This window comes from Narcine bancroftii, chromosome 5 (assembly GCF_036971445.1).
Source record: "Narcine bancroftii isolate sNarBan1 chromosome 5, sNarBan1.hap1, whole genome shotgun sequence".
Lineage (NCBI taxonomy): Eukaryota > Metazoa > Chordata > Chondrichthyes > Torpediniformes > Narcinidae > Narcine > Narcine bancroftii.
The window spans coordinates 50,445,791-50,469,515 of NC_091473.1; the positions used below are offsets into that span (position 1 = coordinate 50,445,791).

The window sequence follows — 23,725 nt, forward strand, 5'->3', positions numbered from 1 at the left end:
TCTGTTAGGATGGAAGCCTGTGATGAACGGTGTGCCTCAGGGGTTGGTGCTGGGTCCCCTGTTGTTTATCATTTATATTAATGATTTGGATGAGGGAGTGGTTACAGGGTAAGCAAATATGCAGACTATATGAAAATAGGGGGAGTGGTGGATAGTGAGGAAGGTTTTTTTGGATTACAGAAGGATTTGATTTGTTTGGAAAAGTGGGCTGAAAGATGGAAGATGAAATTTAATTTTGACAAATGCGAGGTGCTGCATTTTGGAAAAAATAACCAAAATAGGACATATGCAGTTAAGGGGAGAGCATTGAGGAATGCAGAGGAACAGAGGGATCTTGGAGTTATGGTACAGAGTTCCTTGAAGGTGGATTCTCATGTAGACAGGGTGGTTAAGAAGGCATATGGTATGCTGGCATTCATAAATCATAGAATAGAGTATAGGAGCTGAGAAGTGATGCTGTGACTGTTTAAGGCATTGGTGAGGCCAGGTTTGGAGTATTGTGTTCAGTTCTGGTCTCCAAATTATAGGAAGGATATAGATAAGGTGGAGAGGGTGCAGAGAAAATTTACAAAATTGTTGCTGGCTTAAAACATCTAGAGTACAGAAAAGGATTAAGGAGATTGGGACTTTATTCATTGGAACATAGATGGTTGAGAGAGGATTTGATGGAGCTATTTAAAATTATGAAAGGAATAGATAGACTAGACGTGAGTAGACTCTTTCCCCTGAGGGCAGGGGAGGTTGGAACAAGAGGGCATAAGTTAAGGGTAAGGGGGCAAAACTTTAGGAGAAATGTTAGAGGGCGCTTCTTCACTCAGAGAGTGGTGGCAGAATGGAATGATATTCCAGAGGAGATAGTTGAGGCAGGGTCCTTTCTATCATCTAAGAGAAGGTTGGATGCATACATGGTTATGAGGGGTTGGAGGGTTATGGGCGGAGAGTGGGAGGGGGGAACTAGTGGAGTTGTTCATGTGAACAGACGTGGAGTCTAAGGGCCGATATTGACTGTTTCCACGCTGTAAACTGTTATATGGTTAAAATGGCAAACAAATTGCCTATTTCTGTGCCATAAAATCTATGTAGCCTCCAAACTCAAATCCTGGGAGAAAATCAGAACTCTTTAATGCTCTTCATTTCAGAAGATCAATAATGTTCATAATTATTAATTTAATGAAAATCCAGGGCAAAAGATACAATTAGATAGTGCGGTTTTGAGAGAAAAAGTACTTATTTTTTGATGTTTAGCCATGACTTTAACCATTGGATGAAGAAATCAAACCAGTGGGCTAGTTGAATTTGGACGACTGCAGGTACAGAGATTAATGAATTCTTTGCAGAAAGATTCAGGTTGATGAATCAATATGCAGTCAAGTGACAAATTATAAAAAATGAAGAGTGCAGGACTAACAAAGAGAAATCTAGGAAGGAATCTGCAAACAATGTGAGATATATCACTTTCAACACTGAAAAATATATAGCAGCAAGTTTTAAAAAACAAAATAGTGAAGTACAGGCCAGAGAGGTCATGGTGAGACTTCATTGTGCAAAGAATGCATTAATCAGCATCAAACATAACTTTAGTCAACTGTATCCAATTCACTCAACATACTTGTAAAGAACAGTAGTGTGGTCAAGAAATCAGTAAAGAAAGAAGATGTATGAAGACCATGAAAGTAGGTCAAAAACAAAGCAATAGCTTCAAAGGAAAGATTAGAAAGTCAAATACTGCAAAATGGAGATGTGGGGGGTGGGGGGGATAAATCGTCAAGGCATGACTTAAAACATCCATACAACATACTGAATAGTCAATAACACAATTCAAATTATCATGAGGTAAGTTAGAAGGATCACACGCACATGTTCTCCCTCTTGGAACCTGAATATTTTTACCACAAGTGAATACTGAAGCAGAAAATATAACATCTCTAAAAGGGAATTAGATAAGTATTTGAAATGGACAAGAATAAAAGGATACACGGAAAAGGGATTAGAGTAAATTGCTTCAGTTGAAGTGTGAACACCGCCTCAGGCGTAATGGGATGAGTGATTTCTTTCTGTGCTGAAACTCATGATTGTAATATTACTTCAAAGTAAGTCAAGCCACAAAATATTTTTAAAACGGATATATTAATATAAATTCTTTACTCAAAGCAAGCTAAAGGTTCAGAAATATTCTATTCAGTAAACTAAAAATCTTATAGGTTTTAAAAAGGCATTCAAAACATCAGGCAATTCGCATTTAAAAATAATTTAGACATACAGCATGGTAAGCTATTTCGGCCTACGTGTCCATGCTGCCCACTTTATACCCCATTAACCTACATCCCGAGAAAAAACCCATCCAGACACAGGGAGAGTGTTCAAACTCCTTACAGACAGCATGGGATTCAAATCCCGGTCCTGTCCTGATCATGGTGCTGTAAAGGCATTTCATTAACCGCTTTGCCAACTGTGCCACCTTTCCTTGCTCTCTGCTGGTAATGCAAACAAAATTAGTTCCTAATCCTGATGTTTGAAGGAAATAAATTTTGAAGAGTACTGTTAATTCCTTAACAGCATATTTAAGTATAATTAGTTTACGCAAAAATCAGAATTTCTCCTTAAATTTTGCTGTTTTCTTCAGATTAATATATTTCTGCATCAGTGCAGTAGGAGATGTAAGGGAGTGCAGCAGCAGCTGAGGGGAGGGTCTTCATGATCGAATCGCCCCCGTGATTTCTGCCAACCATGCATCCCAGGGATCTGCATTAAGATAGTGCCGGACCCTCTTTGTCTTGGGGTTGAAGTCAGCAGATTGGGGAATGTGCCGGGAGCGTTGTGATATCACTTCCAGTTTCGGGACGGAATTGACATAAAAGTTGCCTGTAAAACTGATTAAACTAGTTTTTTCTGACCACAACTCGAGTTAGGTGTGTTTTTTTGAAATTCTAAAAAGAAAATCTGAAGGCATATGATGACTCTGTAGTGTGAATATAAAGATTATTGTCACAGAGAACGGTCTTTAAATTTAAAAGGTTTTCCAATTTCCCCCTGAAATGTGCAAAACATAATGCAGGAGAAACCATTTTACATCAGAATATACTGAAAGTCACAAAGGATCCCATGTCCTTAATTTGAAAAGCTGTAAAGTTCCAAAGGACTAAGTGTTTTCAAAGAATCGGAGAGCTTAGATTCTCAGAGAATTACATCTTAGTGCAATGTTCAGCATCTGTTGTATTACACACCTGTAATCTCCGTCTTCTTTGGTTTCATAAGCTGACCCATCATGGACAGGATATCTTGGCCACCCTGGATCAACAGAAATTAAAAATGAAGGTCAATTCAGCTGAGAATTCACCCAAGTCTGAGCCAGGACATGTGACACACCTCACTCAGCATCATAAGAATTTAAAGGACAAAATTCAAAAACTGGAAATTTGAAATAAAAAAAGTGCCTTTTCACTCCGCCATGTAAAATGAAGATTCCTGGGAAATTTTCCCGTGAACTGGCGGTGTGAAAATGTCAGCCTGGGAAAATTACCCAGGTCCACAGCCCTATCTAAGAAGTAGGGGTGTGGACCAGGGTAATTTCCCAGGGCCATTCCCTCCCAGTGGTCTGAATTTGCAAATGGCTGAGCAGGAGAAGAGTTGTGACACCAGCGCTTGCATGTCACCATTGTGTTCCTGCGTCATCGTGTCGTCATTTCAGCATTTAAGCTTGTTGACCTCAATTTCCCTTCAATAAATCAGTTCATTCTGCTATTTTCCTCTTGGATTTCTAAAGACTTTACATTCAAATTACAAAATGTATAATTTCACAAAATAGTTTCCAAGCCTTAAATTATACATTTCTGACTTAAGCGGCAATAATTTTTGTTCTTATGATTGTAAAGAATTTTGGTCGCCTGGTCACATATGCCCAATATTGAAGAATGTCTGCTGTGGAAGAAGCACTTCATTGTCATTTACTTTGCTGTCCTTCAAGAAGAGCTTACTCAGTAAGTTGCACAAGAGCTTTCAGAATGTCAGTGCCTATTTTCTATTTAAATAGCTGTGTACCCTTCTGTTGGTCTTAACCAAATTGTAACCGTAATTTTTGGGGGGGGTTTGTGTGAGTTTTTATATGAGAGAGTGAGTGAGTGAATGAGCGAGTGAGTGAGTGAGTGAGTGAGTGAGTGTGTGTACCCATGCAACAGATGAAGCAGCTCATGGAGTGGATGGCAGGTTTGCGGCAGATCTGACTGTGAGAATTCTAGGTGCGGGGTAACCCCACAGCCTGGCAGCTGACATCATAAAAGTCCTGAGGGATTTAAATGCGTATAACAGTTCTATTAAAATCAGTTGGTTCAACTCACTTTTGACTCTGCGTAATTCTTTCACTCACTGCGTGCCTAGTGCGACTACATTGGTGACCCCAACAGTCCAAACGGCCAACAATGACCGACCGACCCAAGCACACAGAATGCAGTTTCACTGAAACTACCTATTTTCTAGACCTCGGAGTCGCAGGTCTGGTTGGAACAGGCCAAAGCCCAATTCCAGGTCAGGCATATCATCTCGGACGCCACAAAGTACTACCATGTGGTCAGTTCACTAGACCAGGAAACAGTAGGCTGCATCATTGACCTCCTATACCAGCCAATGGTTGTGGACATGTATGAATTAATCTAGGTGCCCCTGATTTGTACTTTTGGCCTCTCCTGCCGTGAAAACACAGTGCAGTTGCTACACATGGAGCAATTCCCACTCAAGGACCACCGCTACACGGCTCCCGGCCAACAAACTCCACCTCACCAAGGAGGAGTTCAGGAAAAGGGAGGAGATAGGGATTGTCCGGCGCTCAGACAACCCATGCGCCTCTCCACTGCACATGGTGCCCAAGTCACCTGGAGGATGGAGGTCATGTGGCAATAACAGAAGGCTCAACGATGCCACCACGGCCGACTGCTACCCAGTGCCCCAAATTCAGGACTTTACTGTCAATTTTCATGGAACACGCATCTTCTCCAAGGACAACTTGGTCTGCGGGTATCACCAGATTCCCATCCACCTCAGCAAAGTCCACAGGATGGCCCTCATCACCCTGTTCAGCCTATTCGAGTTCCTGCAGATGTCTCTATGACTCAAGAATGCTGCACAGGTGTTCCAGCGGTTCATTGACTCAGTGGGGTGCGACTTGGATTTTGTCTTCATCTACTTAATGATATCCTGATCGCCAGCTGCTTGCACCAAGAGCATTTGACGTACCTATGCCAACTCTGCCGCTGCCTGGGTGAATATGGCCTGGCCATCAACCCTGAGAAGTTCCAGTTCAGGACCTACGCCAGTTTGCCAGACCCAGTACAATCAAGGGCCTGCAGGAGTTCGTGGGCATTTTGCATTCACGTCAGCAGCTCGAATCATGCGACCTCTGTTCGGCCTGATGACAGGCAAGACCTAGGAAATCACCTGGGACATGGAGTCAGCAACAGCTTTAGAGCTGCAAATAGCACCCTCCTGGTACACCCACGGGTGGATGTGCCCACAGGCTTCATGATTGACAATTCCAAGTCAGCAGTTGGCAGTGTGCTGGAACAACTAATTGAGGGTCAGTGGACACCACTCACATTCTTCAACCAGCATCTGCCACCTCTGGAGTTGAAATACAGCACGTTTGACAGGGAGCTGCTAGCCCTCTACCTTGCCATCTGGCATTTTTGGTATTTCTTGGAGGGGCAGGGGTTCATGGTCTTCACGGACCACAAACACCTAATTTCCGCATTTGCCAAAGTGTTGGATCCATGGTTGGCACGGCAGTAACGCCACCTTTCATACATCTTGGAGTATACCACCACCATCAAACACATCTCCGGGAAAAACAATTTCATGGCCAACGGACTGTCTCACACCTTCATTCACTCGGTGCACTCCCTGTCCCCAGGATTGTACTCCGTGGCGCTCGCTGAGACACAGCAGCTGAATGAAGAAATGCTGGCCTACTGCACCATAGTCTCGGGCCTGCAACTTGAGGACATCCCCATCGGCCCAACAGGCAGCAAGCTCCTCTATGATGTGTCCACCAACCAACCCTGGACCATCATTCCAGCAACTTGGAAGCATTGTGTTTTCAATGCACTACATGGTTCAGCCCATCCATCCATTCGAGCAACCATCCAACTGGTGGCAGATAGATATGCTTGGCATGGCCTTGGCAAGCAGGCCGTGCACTGGGCCAGGACATGCATACAATGCCAGACCTCCAAAGTCCAAAGGCACGTGAAGGCCCCCCCTTCAACCCTTTCAGCAAATGTTCACGTGGATGTCATCAGTCCGCTGTTGGTCTCCTGATGAGCAAGGTACCTGTTCAATATCGAAAGGTTCACCGGGTGGCTAGAAGCCGTACCGCTCGGAGTCCTGTGCCAGAGTCCTCATTGCAAGCTGGGGTTGCACCTTTCGGTCTGTCTGTCAACATCACCTCAGACGGGGTGTGGTCGCAGTTCATGTCCAGTCTATGGTTGGTGCTGGCACAGCTACTTGGGATCCAGTTGTACCACACCATAGCCTAATGGCCTGGTAGAGGGTTTCCACCGGCACCTGAAGTCAGCCCTGATGGCGTGTCTCCCATGAGTGCTTCTTGGCATCCGCATGGCTCCCAAAGAAGACTTAGCCAAATCTTCAGCAGAGTTGGTATATGGCACCCCACTGATGGTTCCACACGAGTTTGTGCCAACAGCCTGTGGCACAGAGGGGACTTCCTTGGCAGTGCTCACAAGACTCCGAGAGAAGGTAGGACTACTAGTTCCTGTCCCAACTGTGGTGTAAAATTATTGGAGGGACATCAAGCAAGCCGATCACATCATGGGGCGGGATTTCCGCATCTTGGTGAGAGAGGCTCAGGACTAGCAGGGAAAAGCCTGCGCATGTAGATATTCACTAAGAGTTCGGTAAAATAAAGCAAGCTACGAACGCGACTGCAGGCTCAAGGTCATTTTTATGAGCGTGTCTGAACCCAACACGACATGGTGTCAGAAGTGGAGCTTTGAGCCACAGAAAGAAGGACAGGTTGTGAAGATGGCTCCTCCAACGTCAACTTTCACGAAAAAACCTCCAGAACCTTTCAACTTCTCACAGCCACAGGAGTGGGAGAAGTGGATAAGAAGATGTGAGTGCTTCAGACTGGCAAGTAATTTAAATAATTCCTCTGAAGCTAACCAGATTTATACAGCATGAGGCCAAGGCTGACAACATGTTACGCGGCCTAGCCTTAACAGGCATGCAGCAACAGCAGAACGATGCAGTTTGGAGAGGGTTTGATTATTATTTCGTGCCTAAGAAGAATGTATTTTACGAATGGGCAATATTTAACAAGAGAGTGCAGTGGCCTGCAGAAACAATAGACACGTTCATTACAGCCTTGTAGGCACTGACAGAGAACTGTGAATATGGGGATCTGCATGACGAACTTTTACGTGACAGACTAGTAGTGGGTTGAAGAGATTTGTCACTGTCAGAGAGAATGCAACTTGACAAAGACCTCACCCTCATGAAAACAGTCACAACGGCTAGACAGTCAGAGGGGATAAAGCAGCAGCAAACTGACACTACGGAAAAATCTGTAGGTCAACCAGCATGGCGAATGAGGTAGCAGAGGACGTGGACAGATTGTTCCTCAGAGAAATTGTATCAGGCAAGGATCCCTGTATGGGCGACATTAATGTAGGAGGCAGCAAAGTGACCTTCAAAATTAACACAGGGGCTGATGTTACATCCATTCCCGAGCAGGAGTTCAAAAGAATTATACCCAGAGATGGCAAGCGAGGAAAAACGCAGAAGCCACTCTATGTTCTGGGGGGGGGGGGGGGGGGGTGGGGGGGGAAGTGAAATGAATGGTCCTGGGATCGGAAAAAGAAACACCCTCATACAGAGAGAGGAGCACCACAGAAGTGTATGTGGTGAGAGATTTACAAGTGGCACTTCGTTGAGACTCCAGCTAGTGCCAAGATTGGACGCCCTAGAGCAGTAGACGGTCAGGAAGGCATACCGCAAACTTTGCGATGGACTTGGGCTAGTACAGAAGCCGTTAAGTCATTAAACTCAAGTCTGATGTGAAACCATTTTCACTGAAGGTACCTTGAAGGGTCCCATTGCTGCTCATGGACAAAGTGAAGAGAGAACTTGAAAGAATGGAGAAGATTGGAGTTATCAGCCATGTAGAGGATCTTACAGAATGATGTTGCGGCATGGTGGTAGGTCCGAAAAAGAAAATAAAGATTTGTGTGGACTTGACACCTTGAATGGATCAGTGTGCAGAGAAAAGTTTATACTTCCTTTGGTGGATCAAACCCTAGACATACTCACTGGTACCCAATATTTTACTAAGTTGAACGCAAACATGGGATTTTGGCAAATTCCTTTGTCCAAAGAATCAGCTCTCTACACAACATTTATCATGCCATTCGGGCGTTACTATTTCAACCACCTACCCTTTGGTATCTACGCTGCCCCAGAACACTTCCAGAACAGATTGGTGACTGAGGTTACCGCAGGCCTGGAAGGTCTGCCACATGGATGATATCCTCATTTGGGGAACCCTGAAGGACCAACATGACGTGAGGGTCCATGCAGTCCTAGAACGAGCAGAACAGGCAGAGGTCACTTTCAATATGGCGAAGTGTGAGTTTGGAAGGAGGAAGGTGAAATTTCTGGGGTACATCATCTCAGCAAACAGCATGAGACCAGACCCAGACAAGACAAGAGCTGTGCAGGACAAGAAGGAGCCAACAAACATTAGTGAGCTCAGAAGTTGCCTCGGAATGGTGAACCAACTAGGGAAGTTCATACAAAACCTGGTTGAAAAGGACAAACCACTGAGAGACCTGTTGTCCAAGAAAAACCAGTGGAGCTGGGGACATGAGCAACAAAGGACATTTAGTAACCTCAAGCGAGAGCGATCATTCACACTGGTACTTCAGTTGTATGATCCAAATAGGCAACTGAGAATATCAGCTGACGCTTCATCATATGGACTGGGACCAGTGTTACTACAGAAGGATGGAGACAATTGGTCACCAGTCAGCTTATACTTCTTGATTGGTACTTGCAGCTGGAAAAAGAGGCATTAGCACTGACTTGGGCTTGCAAGAGATTCAACGATTTTATTTTGAGACTACATTTTTTAGTTGGAGACAGTCCACAAATCACTTGTGAATCTGCTAGGTGGGCAAGTTGCTGGATTCACTGCTGCCATGGATACAGAAGTTCAGGATGAGGCTGACGAGATACTCATACACGATCTCACACACACCTGGAAAGAACCTCACAACTGCGGATACACTCTCTCCCCACTGCAAGATGGAACCACGAGTGCTCACAAAGACCTTATGGAGGACACCATATTTATGTAGAGATGGTGAAGGAAAACCCCCCAACAAGCGACAGATACCTGACAGAGCTGAGAGCAAACGTGCTGACAGTGTGTGTGCGCAGGTCATTAAATATGGCATTGGAGGCTGGCCAGACAGAAACCAATTACAAGGACCAGTTAAACGCTACTGGCAAGAGAGGGCTGTTCTGAGTGTGCACAATGGACTACTCCTGCATGGTACGAGATTAGTTATTCCAGCCAACATGCAGGACAAGGTACTCAAGAAAATACACAAGGGGCACCAGGGGGTTGTAAAGTGCCAAGAACGTGCCAATCAAAGTGCGGTGGCCAGGTTTTGAGAATGTCTTGAAGTACAGAGAGTGCATCCAGGAAAGGACAAATGTAAGAGAACCGCTGATGCTGAGTAAATTCCCTGACAGGGCATAGCAGAACACATTTATTAGTGGTGGACTATTTCTCTAGATTCATACAAATAGCACAACTCAGCCGGACACGAACTACCAATGTAATTGCTCTTTTAAAATCGATGTTTGTATGGCATGGCATTCCAGAGACAGTAAGAGACAACGCTCCATAATTCTCTGGACAAAACATGAAAGCCTTCGTAGTGCATTACGGGTTCGAGCATTGACCAGAAGCCCTAATTATCTACAAAGCAATGGCGAGGCAGAGCAAGCAGTACAAACAGTGAAGAACCTGCTCAAGAAAGCAAAAGACCCTTGCTGTGCATTATTGGCATATAGAGCCACACCACTGAGCAACGGCTAGAGCCCAGCCCAATTTTTAATGGGACGTCACCTTCGCATGACTCTACCAACCCTTCCAGAGAGGTTGCAGCTGGAACTCCCAGACCCTCAACAACTCCAGAACAAGGAAAGGGAGAAGAGGTTTAAGAATGCAAAATGGTATAATGAGAGACACAGAACGAGCGACCTGGAAAAGCTGGCACCAGGAGATGAGGTGTGGATCTCTGATGCAAGGTACAATAACTTCCGTGCACCACATCCCACGGTCGAACATGGTAAGCGGACCACAAAGGAGACTGAAACGGAGTAACCAACATCTTGTTCCCTTACCAGAGTCTCCAGGTGAAAAACAAGAGCATGGGCTGGAAATGGACACTCCTGCAAAGGCAGGTACAGAAACTCTGCCGACTGAAACACAGAGTTCGTCTGGCATAATAAGTACGAGCTCTGGACAAGAAGTAAAGAGACCACAGAGACTGAATTTGTAGAGACGGTAAAACACTCAAAGAGTCAAGAAAGACTTGTGTATTGTAAATGATGTATGTGTATTTGTATCGAAATACATGAAGGTAACTGTAGCGGTCAAAGCCACAGAAAAGGGGGCTTCGAAGTCAAAGTAAGGGGGATGTGGTGTAACACTATTGTGGGACATCGAGTGGGCCGATGACGTCATGGGGTGGGACTTCCACATCTTGGAGAGAGAGCTTAGGACTAGCAGGGAAAAGCCCGAGTATGTAGATATTCACTAAGAGTATTGTAAAATTAAGCAAGCTATGAACGCGACTCCAAGCTCAAGGTCATTTTTATAATGCGCATGTCTGAACCCAACACGACACGAACCTCGTGCCATGGCCTGACACCTTCCTTTGACCCCAAGGACCTCCAGAACTGTGACTACGTCTTCTTCTGCATGGCCCTGCACCACCATACAAGGTGGTGCGTCAGAATGGAACCAGGTACATCCTCGATATGAGTGGCCATGAGACCTTCATCATTGACCGCTTCAAGCCGGCACACCTAGATCTGGAACACCCTGTGACTGCCACCCACACGCTGACTGGGGGAGCCACCCAAATGGACTAAAGAGGAGTTGGCCGTGGATTCCACATCTCCTAAAGCTGATTCTGGAGGGTGGGGGTCATGTGGCGGCTCACTCATGCAACAGGTAAACCAGCTCACGCTGCAGATCTGATCTTGAGAGTTCTGGGTGCAGGGCAAGCCCACAGCATAAAGATCCCAGGAGTCGCAAGCATCATCGGGTTCTGAGGGATTGAAGCGCATATGAGAGTTCTATTAAAGACAGTTGGTTCAACTCACTTTCAACTCTATGCGGTTCTTTTGCTCGCTGCATGCCTAGTGCAACCACATACACACACACACCTTCCAGTAAGTGTGTCATGCATCACTCACTATGTCATCGCTGGGGGCAGGACCCTCCCTAAATTGCCAGGAAGGCAAGTTACAGGGAATTTGGACTGTGGTGTGAAAGGCCAGGAGGCCCTGGCCTACTTAAACTGTTTAATCTGCAATTCATTGCCAGTATTAATGAGAAACAACTTGAACTGATGCATACTCCTCTTTCAATGACCATTGCTTGAATACTCCAAGGTACTGGAATGTTACTAGAAATAAATCAAACTTAAATGAGAGTGAGTGTTTTCAGGATAAAATCCAGGGGTGGGGGTGGGATTGTGGGAGGAAGATGCCAAATTAAAATAGGACAGAGTCTTTGGTTTAGTGAAAATGCTGAACATTCTACCCACAGCACCATTAGCCCCAGAAAATGGAAACATGATCAGGAAACGCTATTTTAAAACACTAAGCAGCTTCAAACACTGCTGATGGTAATTCATGAAATAACATTTTCTTCCTACTTATATCATGGCAGGCAACACATTCCAGCTAGAAACCAATCATCTGGGCATGGACTGATTTTAACCATCCCCACACATAAGTCACCTGAATTGATTTAGTCTCCCATATGAGATAGGGAAAAGATGGTAAAATAAGGGAACAGTAGTTGACAAAAGAGGTGAGTCAACTAGTTAAGAGGATGAAGGAAGCATACTAAAGGCTTAGGAAGCAAAAGACAAGAAGGGATCATGAGAAATGAATGGTAGTCAGGAAGGAACTTAAGATAGGTCTTGGGAGAGCTAGAAGGGGGCAGGAGACAGCTTTGGCATGTAGGATTATGGAAAACCCAAAGGCATTCTATGCATATGTAAAGAAGGATGAATGGAGTGAAGTTTTAGGGCTGCTTAAGTATAAAGGAGGCAATGTGTGCCTGGAGACAAAGGAGATAGGGGAGGTCCTAAATGAATACTTTGCTTCGGTGTTCCCCAGAGAAACAATGTGAGGTCAGTATAGAACAAGCTTATATACTGGAACAAGTTGAGATTAAGAAAGAGGATGTGCAGGATCTTCTTAAAAACATTAGGATTGTTAAGTCCCTGGGAACAGAGAGATATACTCTAGGTTACTCTTGGTTGCTGGGGCATTGGCAATGATCTTTGTGTCTTCCCTGGCCACAGAGGAGGTATCGGAGGATTGGAGAATGGCAAATGTAGTTCCTCTTGTTTAAAAAAAGGTAATAGGGAGAATCCTGGGAATTATAGACCCAAGTGTCTTAAGTAAGTGTTGTGCAAACTATTGGAGAGTATTCTTATGGACAGGATTTATGAGCATTTAGAGAATAATCAGCAAGGCTTTGTGAAAGGCAAGTCATTCCTCATGATTCTAATTGAGTTTTTTGAGGAAGTAACAAAAGAAATTGATGAAGGTAGGGTGGTAATGTAGTGCATATGGATTTTAGTAAGGCATTTGACAAGATACTCCATGGTAGACTCATTCAGAAAAGTCAAGAGGCAGGGGATCCATGGAACCTTGGCTTTGTAGATTCAGAATTGGCTTGCCTGCAGAAAGCAGAGGGTAGTAGATGTAAAAACACACAGAAATGCTTGAAAAACTCAGCTGGTCTCACAATGTCCTCAAGAGGTAAAGATACATTACTGACATTTTTGGCCTAATCCCTTCTTCAAGGTATTAGCAAAAAGCAGGCAGGCATCTTATTAAAGACTAGACAGAAAGGGGAAAGAATGGGAGTTGGAGGAGCCCAGACCAACAACCAAAAGGTGTTAAATGGGTAAGAGGAAAGGTGAGAATTGATTTTGGTTCTGTGGAAGGAGACATTGTAGTAGTAGATGGAATATATTCTGCCTGGAGCTCAGTGACAAGTGGAGTTCCGCAGGGATCTGTTCTGGAACCCCTACTCTTTGTGACTTTTATTAATGACCTGGATGTAAAATTAGAAGGATGGGTCAGTAAGTTTGCAGATGACACAGAGGTTTACAGATGTTGTGGATAGTGTAGAAGGTTGACATAGGTTACAACAGGATGCAGAGTTGGGCAGAGGAGTGGCAGATGGAGTTTAATCCAGATAAGTGCAAAGTGATGCAATTTGGAAGGTCAAACTTGAAGGCAGAATATATGGTTAATGGCAGGATTCTGAATAGTGTGGAAGGACAGAGACCTTGGGGTTCAAATCCATAGACCCCTCAAGGTGTTCGCACAGGTTGATAGGATAGAAGGCTTATGATGTACTGGTTTTCATTAGTAGGGGGAATGAGTTTAAGAGTCGAGAGTTAATGTTGCAACTCTATAAAACTCCAGTCAGACCACACTTGGAATAGTGTATTCAATTCTGGTCACATCATCACAGGAAGGATACAGAGGAGGTGTTGACTCGATTGGAGAACTTGTCTAATGAGCCAAGGTTAACAGAGCTTTGGAGTAGAGAAGGATGAGAGGTAACTTACTAGAAGTCCTTAAGATTATGAGAGGCAGAGCTAGAATGGACGGCTAGCACCTTTTTCCCAGCACAACATACCAGAGGACACCTGTATAAGGTGAGGGGAGGAAAGTTTAAGGGAGACATCAGGGTAAAATTTTTGTTGTGGGTGCCTGAAATGCATTACCAGGGGTGATGGAGGCTGGTACAATAAGGACATTTAAAAAACTCTTGATGCAAGAAAAAATGAAGATTATGGGTGTGAGGTAGAGAAGGTTTAGTTTGTTGAGTAGATTTATATAGGTTGGCACATCATGGGCCGAAGGTTCTGTATTGTGCTGTAATATTCCACTCATTAACCATACAGTCATGAATGCAATAGAGGGGGGAAAATAAAATAAAAATAATTATTTTTCACTTTTACTGACTATTTAGAAACTCTGCAAACAAGGACATAATGTCCAAAGGTACACATTGACTTTACGTTGGGTGTTTACAAGATGATTGGATGAGAAAATAAGGGTATTAGTGCAGATGCCCACACACAAAACTTGGCAGCTCCAGGGAGGAAGAGGCAGGAAAATTCTAAGTATAGATACAGAATCATGCAAATATGAGAGAAAAGTGAAACTTTGGTTAGGTTTACAGAAGAGAAGGATGCTTTTGATGGTACACACCTGAGTTTTTATATTTTGAATCCTAAGACTTTGGAAAGGGCCACTTCTATCACTTCAGTCAATAAATTCCAAATCAGATCAGTGACTGATCAAATCAAAGACTGATTAATTTTAGCAAATTACAGATGTTTATTGTGAGAATATAGATCTAACTTTGAGGTAAACAGTAGCAGCACCATGTCAAACAGCTGTAAGCACTTAGCTTTACATGGCAAATTAGTTCTGGAACATAAACAAACGAAGCAGCCTGCCATAACAGATACATCCTAGAAACTGTAATGAAATCGATACTTATTTACTAATTGGTTCAGAAGGGGAAGTAATCCAGGAAAGTTGGAAGATTTGAAGGGTTTCATTCTAATTAACATCCTTTAAATAACTGAAAGCTTTTCAGACCAGATGTCCACAATATAATGACAACCAAATTACTCTCATTTGGTTATGTTGGGCAAGTCAAATCTTTTGAATGCCTGCCATTCTACCAAAAACAGACACTAGGAAACAAAAAAATCTGGTCGACAGAGAAAAAGATTAAAGGATATTCTAGAATCTATCTTGGTGAAATACAAAAGACTCCTGGGAATCTTTAGCCTTTTGACTACTCAAACTGGAGAGGAGAATTTGGGATGGAACAGAGGTCATGCACAGAAAGAGCACAAAAGCCCTGTGGAATTGGGAAAAGGATCAAGTCGCACACTATCTACCAAACTATCCATCCACATGTCTCCTCAACTACCTACCTCCTGACCTTTCTGTGTGAATCAGAGGTTCATTCACACATGGGCCTCATTAGCCACCTCAGAACCCTCAAAACCAGCTTGAAAGTTACCCTTGATTCCAAGGTATTGCCAAAAAGACTATTTTAACCAGTGTCACTCCAAAGATCATGAAAAGTATAAGAGATGTTGCTACTGTAAGGTGTACACCAAAATTGAAAAGATCAAATATCCCAGTACAAGCAAAAATTCTACAGTTAAAATTATTTTAAATTTGTACACTTCAATATTTTTAATCATACTGAAGACTGGCTAAAATCTAGAGTGTCAGCTTGAATCAGTTTTATTCCAATCTTGAGGCGAGAAGATTCTGGGTCCATATTGGGGCAGAAGTCATATCCTCATATTAAGATATTTTACTTTGTTTGTAGCCTCATTCCCACATGCTTCAAAAGGGTGGGAATCATACTAATGCCCAAGATGAGCAGATTGAGCCGCCTCAATGACTATTGTCCAGTACCATTCACATCTACTGTGATGAAATACTTCGAGAAGTTGGTCATGGCCAGAATCAACTCGCAGCTAAGAAAGGACCTGGACCCAGATGTGATCTCACTGGCTCTCCACTCAGCCTTGGATCACTTAGACAACAGCAATATGTACATCAGGCTGCTTTTCATCGATTACAACTCAGCTTTCAACATCATCCCCTCAGAACTGGTCATTAAGCTTCAAATCTTATTTCTCTGCACTTCCCTGTGCAAATGGATCCTTGCCTTCCTCATTGGAAGACCAGAATCACTGTGTGATGGTAACAACATCTCCTCCTCACTGACAATCAACATAGACACACATCAAGGATGCATGCTTAGCCCACTGCTTGACTCTCTCTGCACCCGTGACTGTGTAGCTATGCTCAATTCAAATGCCATCTACAAATTTGCTGATGACACCATGGTTGTTGGCAGAATCACAGAAGGCAATGAGGAGCATACAGGAGGGAGATAGATCAGCTAGTTGAGTGGTGTCACAAAAACAACTTTACACTTAAAGTTAGCAAAACTAAAGAATTGATTGTAGACTTCAGGAAGGGGAAATCAGGAGAATACAAGCCAGTCATTATCAAGAGTTCAGCAGTGGAGAGAGTAAAGAAGGTTGAATTCCTGCAAATCAACAATTCTGATGATCTATCCTGGGATCATCATATCGATACAATCACGAATAGAAGGCATAACAGACGCTATACTTCATTAGGAGTTTGAGGAGATCTGGTATGTCACCAGACTTGCAAATTCTACAGGTGTACTGTGTGGACAGCATTCTGACTGGTTGAATCGTTGCCTGGTATGGAGGTGCCAATGAACAGGACAGGAAATGGTTACAAAGGAGTTGTAAACTTGATCAGTGCCATTATGGGCATTAGTTTTCACTCCATTAAGAACACCAACAAGAGACAGTGCCTCAAGAAAAAAGGCTCTGAAATCAAGGACCCTCACCACCTAGGCCATGCCCTTTTCTTACTGCTACCATCAGGAAGGGGGTACAGGAGCTTGATGATGCACACCCAATGTAACAAAAATAATTTCTTCCCCTCTGCCATGTTTTACGAATTGACAATGAACCTATAGACACTACATTACTTTTTTCTCTTATTGCACTAATCATTTTAAATATTGTATTTATGGGACTGTAATTTATTGGAATTTTGCACCTATAATGCACAATCTTGCTGCTGCAAAACAAATTTCATGACATATGTTCATGATAATAAACCAGATTCTGATTAATTCAAATGGGATCTTAAATTCAGATCCATTTAGCCTATTTAATTGAACATAAATGATCTCAGGCTCCATACAAAGAATGTCAGAGGGTTCTTCAGAGTCCTTGCCAGAAGCCCTCATTCAATTAATACTACCAAAAATTGATCAACTTTATTAACAGGTTTGTGAATTCTTTCTGGTACCAACAAAACAAACACAGCAAAATCCAAAAGGGAAATCCACATCCTGTGAGAAAATACTTCAGCCGCATTTTGCAGCATAATATAGATATACAAGCACAAATACCGATGAATTAAAGTAATCAAATTACGAGTTCATCAATGCATTTTCAAGTTGCACATTAGTGTACTTCTTCCCTATTTCCTCACATTAAGTGATTGGGATGGTGTATGAATTTGAATAATGCTACGTTTATTACCTGCGGTCTTGCATTTGCAACATCTAGATCGTGCAGTGTCACATCTTGTATGATCTCTTTCTTCTTGTGAACATCACCCTTCGGCAGTGGAACATACTCTTCAGCTTCAAGGTCAAATTCCGTGGCATATGTATCGCACCTGCCTTGCCTCTGTGATGTCCAAGGAGAGGAAAGTAAAACAGGTGCACTGTCAGCTTACCTTCCAAACAATGTTCAAAGAAAGGCAGTGCAGCTGAGGAGGCCTCCGATGAACAATTATGGTATTGACAGGCTTTTGCCAACAGATTGCAAAGTCTCCCACAATTTTGGCAAACAAAGTCAGTCCACCTGCTCATCACCATCTTTGCCAAAACCACTTAGATTCCCAGCAAATTGGCCCTTTTCTTGTCCTTAGATAATACTCATTTTGCTATCTTACTAAAGTACTCGATGCAACAGATAACATTAAGAACAGTTCAGTGAACAAGTTAGGGTCACTTTGTACTTGGCTACCCAGCAAGTAATAATTTACTGTGATAAACTGCTCAGAAACTTTTCTTAATTATCCAAAAGTTTATGTCTGCAAGGTTCAGAACCCACTAAGTAATAGATTAAAAACACAATGCACAAAGTTATTAAATTTCTTTTTGCCAATCAATTTTCTCCCTTTTTTCTTCCAAAGGCAATGATGAGCTGCTGGAATATAGTTGGAACATCATTTTGTGAACATTCTTCATATTTTAAATTCACAGAATGTGCGTTGGCAGATTATGATGTTGAGATTGCACCCACACAACTATCTTCTTTAATCATTTTCCATCAGTGCAACTTAGGCATCAAGGATCACGGCACATAGATTTGGGAGCAATTTTCCTCCGTCCCTTCCACGGCAACAAGATGAACTTTAGAATCCCAATAGCACTTCCAAATATCAATGCTGATTAGAGACTGAATTTGACATTTAAACTTACCTAAACCATAATTTTGACACCATCAAGGAGTGTTTTTTTTTAAAAAAAACTAAATTAACATTAAATCAAACTAAGTTAATTTTTAGTTATCTAAAACCTTTATTCACCTTTCTCAGTTCATTCTGTATTACAGATATGCAGTAAAGACATGGCTATAAGCTGGATAAGGTTCAATTGTGTGAACATTTAAAATTGTACTTTATTGTTTATATTTAAGATACATTTTGATGTAAAGAGCCAAGAAAACTAAATTTTCAGTCCTTTGGAGAGATTTAGAAGTGAGGTATGGCACATCTTTTATGCACTTGGTTCTCATTTAGACAATTCTCAGTCCAGACTGGCATCTACTATCCTCCAGAAAAAAAAATACATTTTCCATTTATTTTACTTGAATGGAAAAGCCCTAAAAACTCCAATGGATAGAATTGTCCTATTTCAAAATGCAGTTAAACAGAACCTTAGTGTATCAGTTTTATTAAACATTCATAGACACATGAATGAAATCAAAACCTGTACATGGCTATCATTACATTACCTGCACATATTTATCCTCCGACTTCTCTGACCTTCAAAGATGCAAATGATCCATTTAATCTTGAAGTCAAAAGGTCAGATAGTAAATTGTTAAATAATCTATTTAATTCCTGCAAATTGACCTGGTAAAGTTTTAGAAAAATTACCTTCACAGCACCGCTGTTTGCTTCAATATAAATCACATCACCAACTTCAACACGTTCTTTCTGTAGACTCTCATAGATACTAGGATCAAGCTGAGATACAGAAAATATGACATAATTACACGAGAAAAAGTTGCTGAAGATTAAAACCAACAAATATTTCTTATGCTCAATGGTGCATGAAACTCAACCCCATCAACTATGAACATAAATTGTACAAACCTGAAAGTTTTAAATAGTGGACATTGTGTTTATTTAAAAAATATGTGAGGTGGGAACATAGCACTACAGCCAAACATGATGTCCATATTAAACTAAAACTCTGCTGTTTGCAAATGATACATATCCCTCTATACCCTACAAACTTATGTCTATCTAGAAACCTCAAGCATTGCCACTGTATCCACTTCCACCACCATCCTTGACAGCCCATCCAGGTACCTAACAATATCCCTGAAAAAAAGTCTTTCTCTTCGTTTTTAAACTCCACCCCCAACTCATTTTGATTGCATGTCCTCCGATGTTTGACATTTTTATCATGCAAAAATAGATTCTGACCTTCTTCCCATCAATATATCTCATATTTTAAAAACTTCTATCCGATCTCCCCTTAGCCTAATATTCCAAATAAAACAACCTAATTTGTCCAACCTCTTCCCATACTCATATTCTCTAATCCATGCAAAGTCCTGATGAATCCTTCTGTACCCTTTCCAAAGCCTCAACATACTTCCTGTAATGAGATGAGCAGAAATGCACAAAAGTGTTCCTTACCACCAAAGTGTTATAAAGGCATGGGTTTAAGATGAGAAAGGATTTTTAAGCAAGAATTGATATCTGGAACTCCTTGCTAGAGGCAGCAGTGGAATTAGATAATTGGAGTCAGAGTTGTACTGACTCAGTGACAGGAACAGGCCCTTGTGTTCAACTCTGATGTCCGTCTATGTAAATCCCATTTGCCCAATCAGGCCCGTTTCCCTCTAGTGCTTTCTTATCCGAGTATCTATCCAAATGACTTTTAAACTTTGTAATTGCATTGCCCTCTTAAATTTCCTATGGGTAGCTCATTCTCACTCTGAAAATCTTGCCTCTCCTCTCTCACTACAAGCCTGCGTTCTAGCTTTAGATTTCCCACCCAAGGAAAAAGACGATCTACCCTATCTACATGTCTAGAATTTTATGAACCACAATAAGGTTAACCCTCAGCTACTTATATACCAGTGAGTATAAACCCACTTAATCCAATCTCTCCTGATAACATCCTGGTAAATCTCCTTCTAATACCACCACTTCTTTCCTGTATTGTGGTGACCAGAATTACACATAATACACCAAGTGTAGCAGTTTTGACAGCTAAAACATGACATCCCAATTCTTTAACACAAAGAGTTCTATCACAAAACACTGACCATTCTTTTTCTTCGACTGATGTTGCTTGATCTGCTGAGTTTGTTGCTCCAGATTCCAATGTCTCCAGTCTCTCAAACATTCAATGTCTCAGCATTTGATGGCAAACTTGATGAACTCCTTCTTCACTATCCTATCCACATTTGTCACCAATTTGAGGGAGCTATGAACTTGCTGCTCAAGGTTCCTCTGTATATCAATACTCATGTCTCTTTCACTTACTGTACCTGTCCTGTTAGTATTTTATATTACCAAAATACATTACTTCACACTGGATTAAATTCCATCTACCACCATTCAATCCAACTTTCCAAATGATCACTGTCCCTCTGCATCCTTTCCTAATTTTCTTTCCTCTCCATGACTCCATCAATTTTGTGTGGTCAGCAAATTTACTTACAAGTTATTCTCATATACGACAAACAATAATGGTCTTAGCATCAATCCCAATGGTACACCACTGTTTAGACTTCCAGGCAAATAAACAACTAAAGCATTACCCTCTGTTTCCTGTAATTTTGATCCAGTTTGACAAAACACCTTGGATTCTAAGCACCTAACCTTCGGGACCAGATGACAGCCTTTGCTAAAGTAAACGTAAACCATTTCTATGTCATTGTCTTCGTCAATGTTCGGAGTTCCTTCTTCAGAACATTTCAAATTAACGAGGCAGGAATTTCCCTGCACAAAAACCATGTTGACTCCTTTCTGAATGAATGAAAATCTCGACCCTCAGAATTTTCTTCCAATAATTTCTCAAATATAGATGCAAGGCTCCCATCCTGTAGTTTGATGGCTAATCCCTACTGCCCTTTTACAAGAAGAAATCGTTAGCTCTCCTATTTTCTTCCGTTACCTAACATGTGGCTAATAAAGATACAAAATCCCTGTGAATTTAACCACCTTAATGTGTGCCAAGATCACTAACACTTCCTTCTTCCTGACATAGTAATGCTCCAAAATATTAGCATACCTTTGTAATACCTTCCTCACATCTTTAGTGAATAGTGATGAGAATCCCACACATATCCCATTGATTTCCCTTTTGGGCTTTGGGGGAATCTATTCTTTTTCTAGCTACCCTCTTGCACCCAATACAAGTTTTTTTTAGTATTCTTTTTGTGACAGATTATGTTGAGTTTCTATTGTATATAGATATGATTTTAGGAGATATAGTGTGGAAGGTTTTTTTTTAAAAAAGTGTAGTCACATACAAACACTTCAAAACAGATCTCATTTAAAAAACTGGAGCTCTGCTCAAGCCAGACAGGCCAGCTCTGAATACCTTTGCAAAAGCTGTGGGGAGTGCCCAAAGGACTTCACTAATGGACTGTTTTGAAAAGCAACAGATGAAAAAACTCGGAGGAGTAGGTTCAGAGCCGCAGGCTGTCTAGGAGTGCTGCTTGCTGTTCTAAGAGGGACATGTGGTTTTGCAAGCAGAGAGGGAGTCAAACAGGCTTTTCTCTGAGAAAGAGAGAGAGGGATCAGTTCTGCAGTTTTACAGTTAGCAGCAACAGCTGGGACTGGATCAGGACAAGCTGACATGCTTGAGGAAAAAACTCATTCTGAAGATGGGTTGTGAGTGCTTAGTACAGCCTGGTCAAAGCCCTTGTGGTTCATACAAGAAGAGAGGACTGGCTGCCTAATGTTTCACTTGAAATAAGGGAAACAAAAAGGAAGTCTGTGGTGACCTGAAAGAAAGAGGTTATCATCTGGAAAACCCTGATGGGGAAAGTTTATTCGGCAAGTCACTGAAGTGGCTGATTAAAAGAAAAAATCAGTTGTGGGTGTCCAGCGAACACCAAATCTCTCTCTGAAAACCAACAAGAACCTTCCTGAGCAGTAACCATTTACCTTTCAAGTACCAAAGCCTGGTGAACTTCATAAATGTTAAATTCTGTGCACAGTACAAGAATTGCATGCAATCAGTGAACTTGGAGGAATGAGAAGTGAGATTGGACTGTGAATCAAAGAACTTTTCTGAACTTACATACACATTACATACACGTGAGCTTAGAATTAGAAAGGGGTTAAGTTAGGTTAGTTAAGTAAATAGTAATAAGTTAAAGTTTGATCCTGTTTTCATGTTCAAAGATAATTAAAAGCAACTTTTGTTTAAGTAATCATTTGTCTTGGTGAATATCTATTACTGCTGGGTTTTGGAGTCCTCTGGGCCCATAACATTCTTAATTATGCTTGCCAATGCTATTTAATTACACCCCTCCCCCAATTTATTTCTTAAGTTCTCAAAAGACTAATTTGAATCCAAATGTTTATAATCAGAGGAGGTGGGGTTGAGGGGTTGTGTTCCAAGAAACGGTGCAGCACAATTGGCGCAACACTGTTACAGTGTCAGTAATCAGGAATGGGGTTTGAATCCTGTGCTGTCTGTAAGGAGTTTGTATGTTGTCCCCATGTCTGAGTGGGTTTCCACCGAGACCTCTGGTTTCCTCCCACCTTTTGAAATGTAGTGGGGGGGGGGGGGGGTTGTAGGTCAATTGGGAGTAATTGGGCAGGACGGGCTTGTGGGCCAAAATGGCCTGTTACCATGTTGTATGTCTAAATTTTAATTTAAAACAAATTAATAAACAAATTTAATTTAAAATGTTTTGTATCATAAGAACAGAAAAAATGGAAGGAGGATTAAGTCATCCGGCTCATCAAGCCTACTCCACCATTCAATGAGATCATGGCTCATCTATACCACCTCCACTGGTATAAACATTTGGTTTCAAATGAGCCCTTTGAGAACTTAAGAAATAAATTAGGAGGACATAATTTAATAGCATTGGCCCATCTCCACCTCTTTGGCTTTTCCTCATTTTCCTATTTTCCCTACTATGTAAAAATCTATCCAACTTTTATCTTAAATATAGTGAGGTCGCCTCCACTGCTTCAATGGGCAGTGAAATTCACAGATTCACCACCCTCTGGGAAAAGCAGTTTCTACTCATCTCCATCCTAAATCTACTACCCTTAATCTTGATACTATGTCCCCTAATCCAAGTCTCCCTCACCAATGGAAACAATTACCTAACTCTATCTTATCTACGTCTTTCATAATTTCATACATTTCAATAAGATCCCCTCTCATTCATAAATTCCAGTGAGTACAGTCGTAGACGACTCAATCTCTCTTCATAGGCTAACCTCTTCATCTTTGGAATCAACCTGGCGAACCACTAGGTTGCACCGCCTCCAAAAGCAGTACATCATTCCT

General features: G+C 42.0%; 1 protein-coding gene across 2 annotated transcripts in view; it reads right to left on the reverse strand.

Moving 5' to 3' along the window:
* ruvbl1 (RuvB-like AAA ATPase 1) overlaps nucleotides 1-23,725 on the reverse strand; it is a 110,186-nt gene that overhangs the window by 39,483 nt on the left and 46,978 nt on the right. Inside the window, exons 5-7 of one of the 2 annotated variants that reach the window (XM_069937400.1) lie at nucleotides 19,102-19,191; nucleotides 17,472-17,621; nucleotides 3,225-3,288 (exon numbers count right to left, since the gene is read on the reverse strand). In XM_069937400.1, the coding sequence (XP_069793501.1) occupies nucleotides 3,225-3,288; nucleotides 17,472-17,621; nucleotides 19,102-19,191 (304 nt within the window). The remainder of the gene's footprint in view (nucleotides 1-3,224; nucleotides 3,289-17,471; nucleotides 17,622-19,101; nucleotides 19,192-23,725) is intronic. The other variant, XM_069937401.1, reaches the window with a different exon arrangement.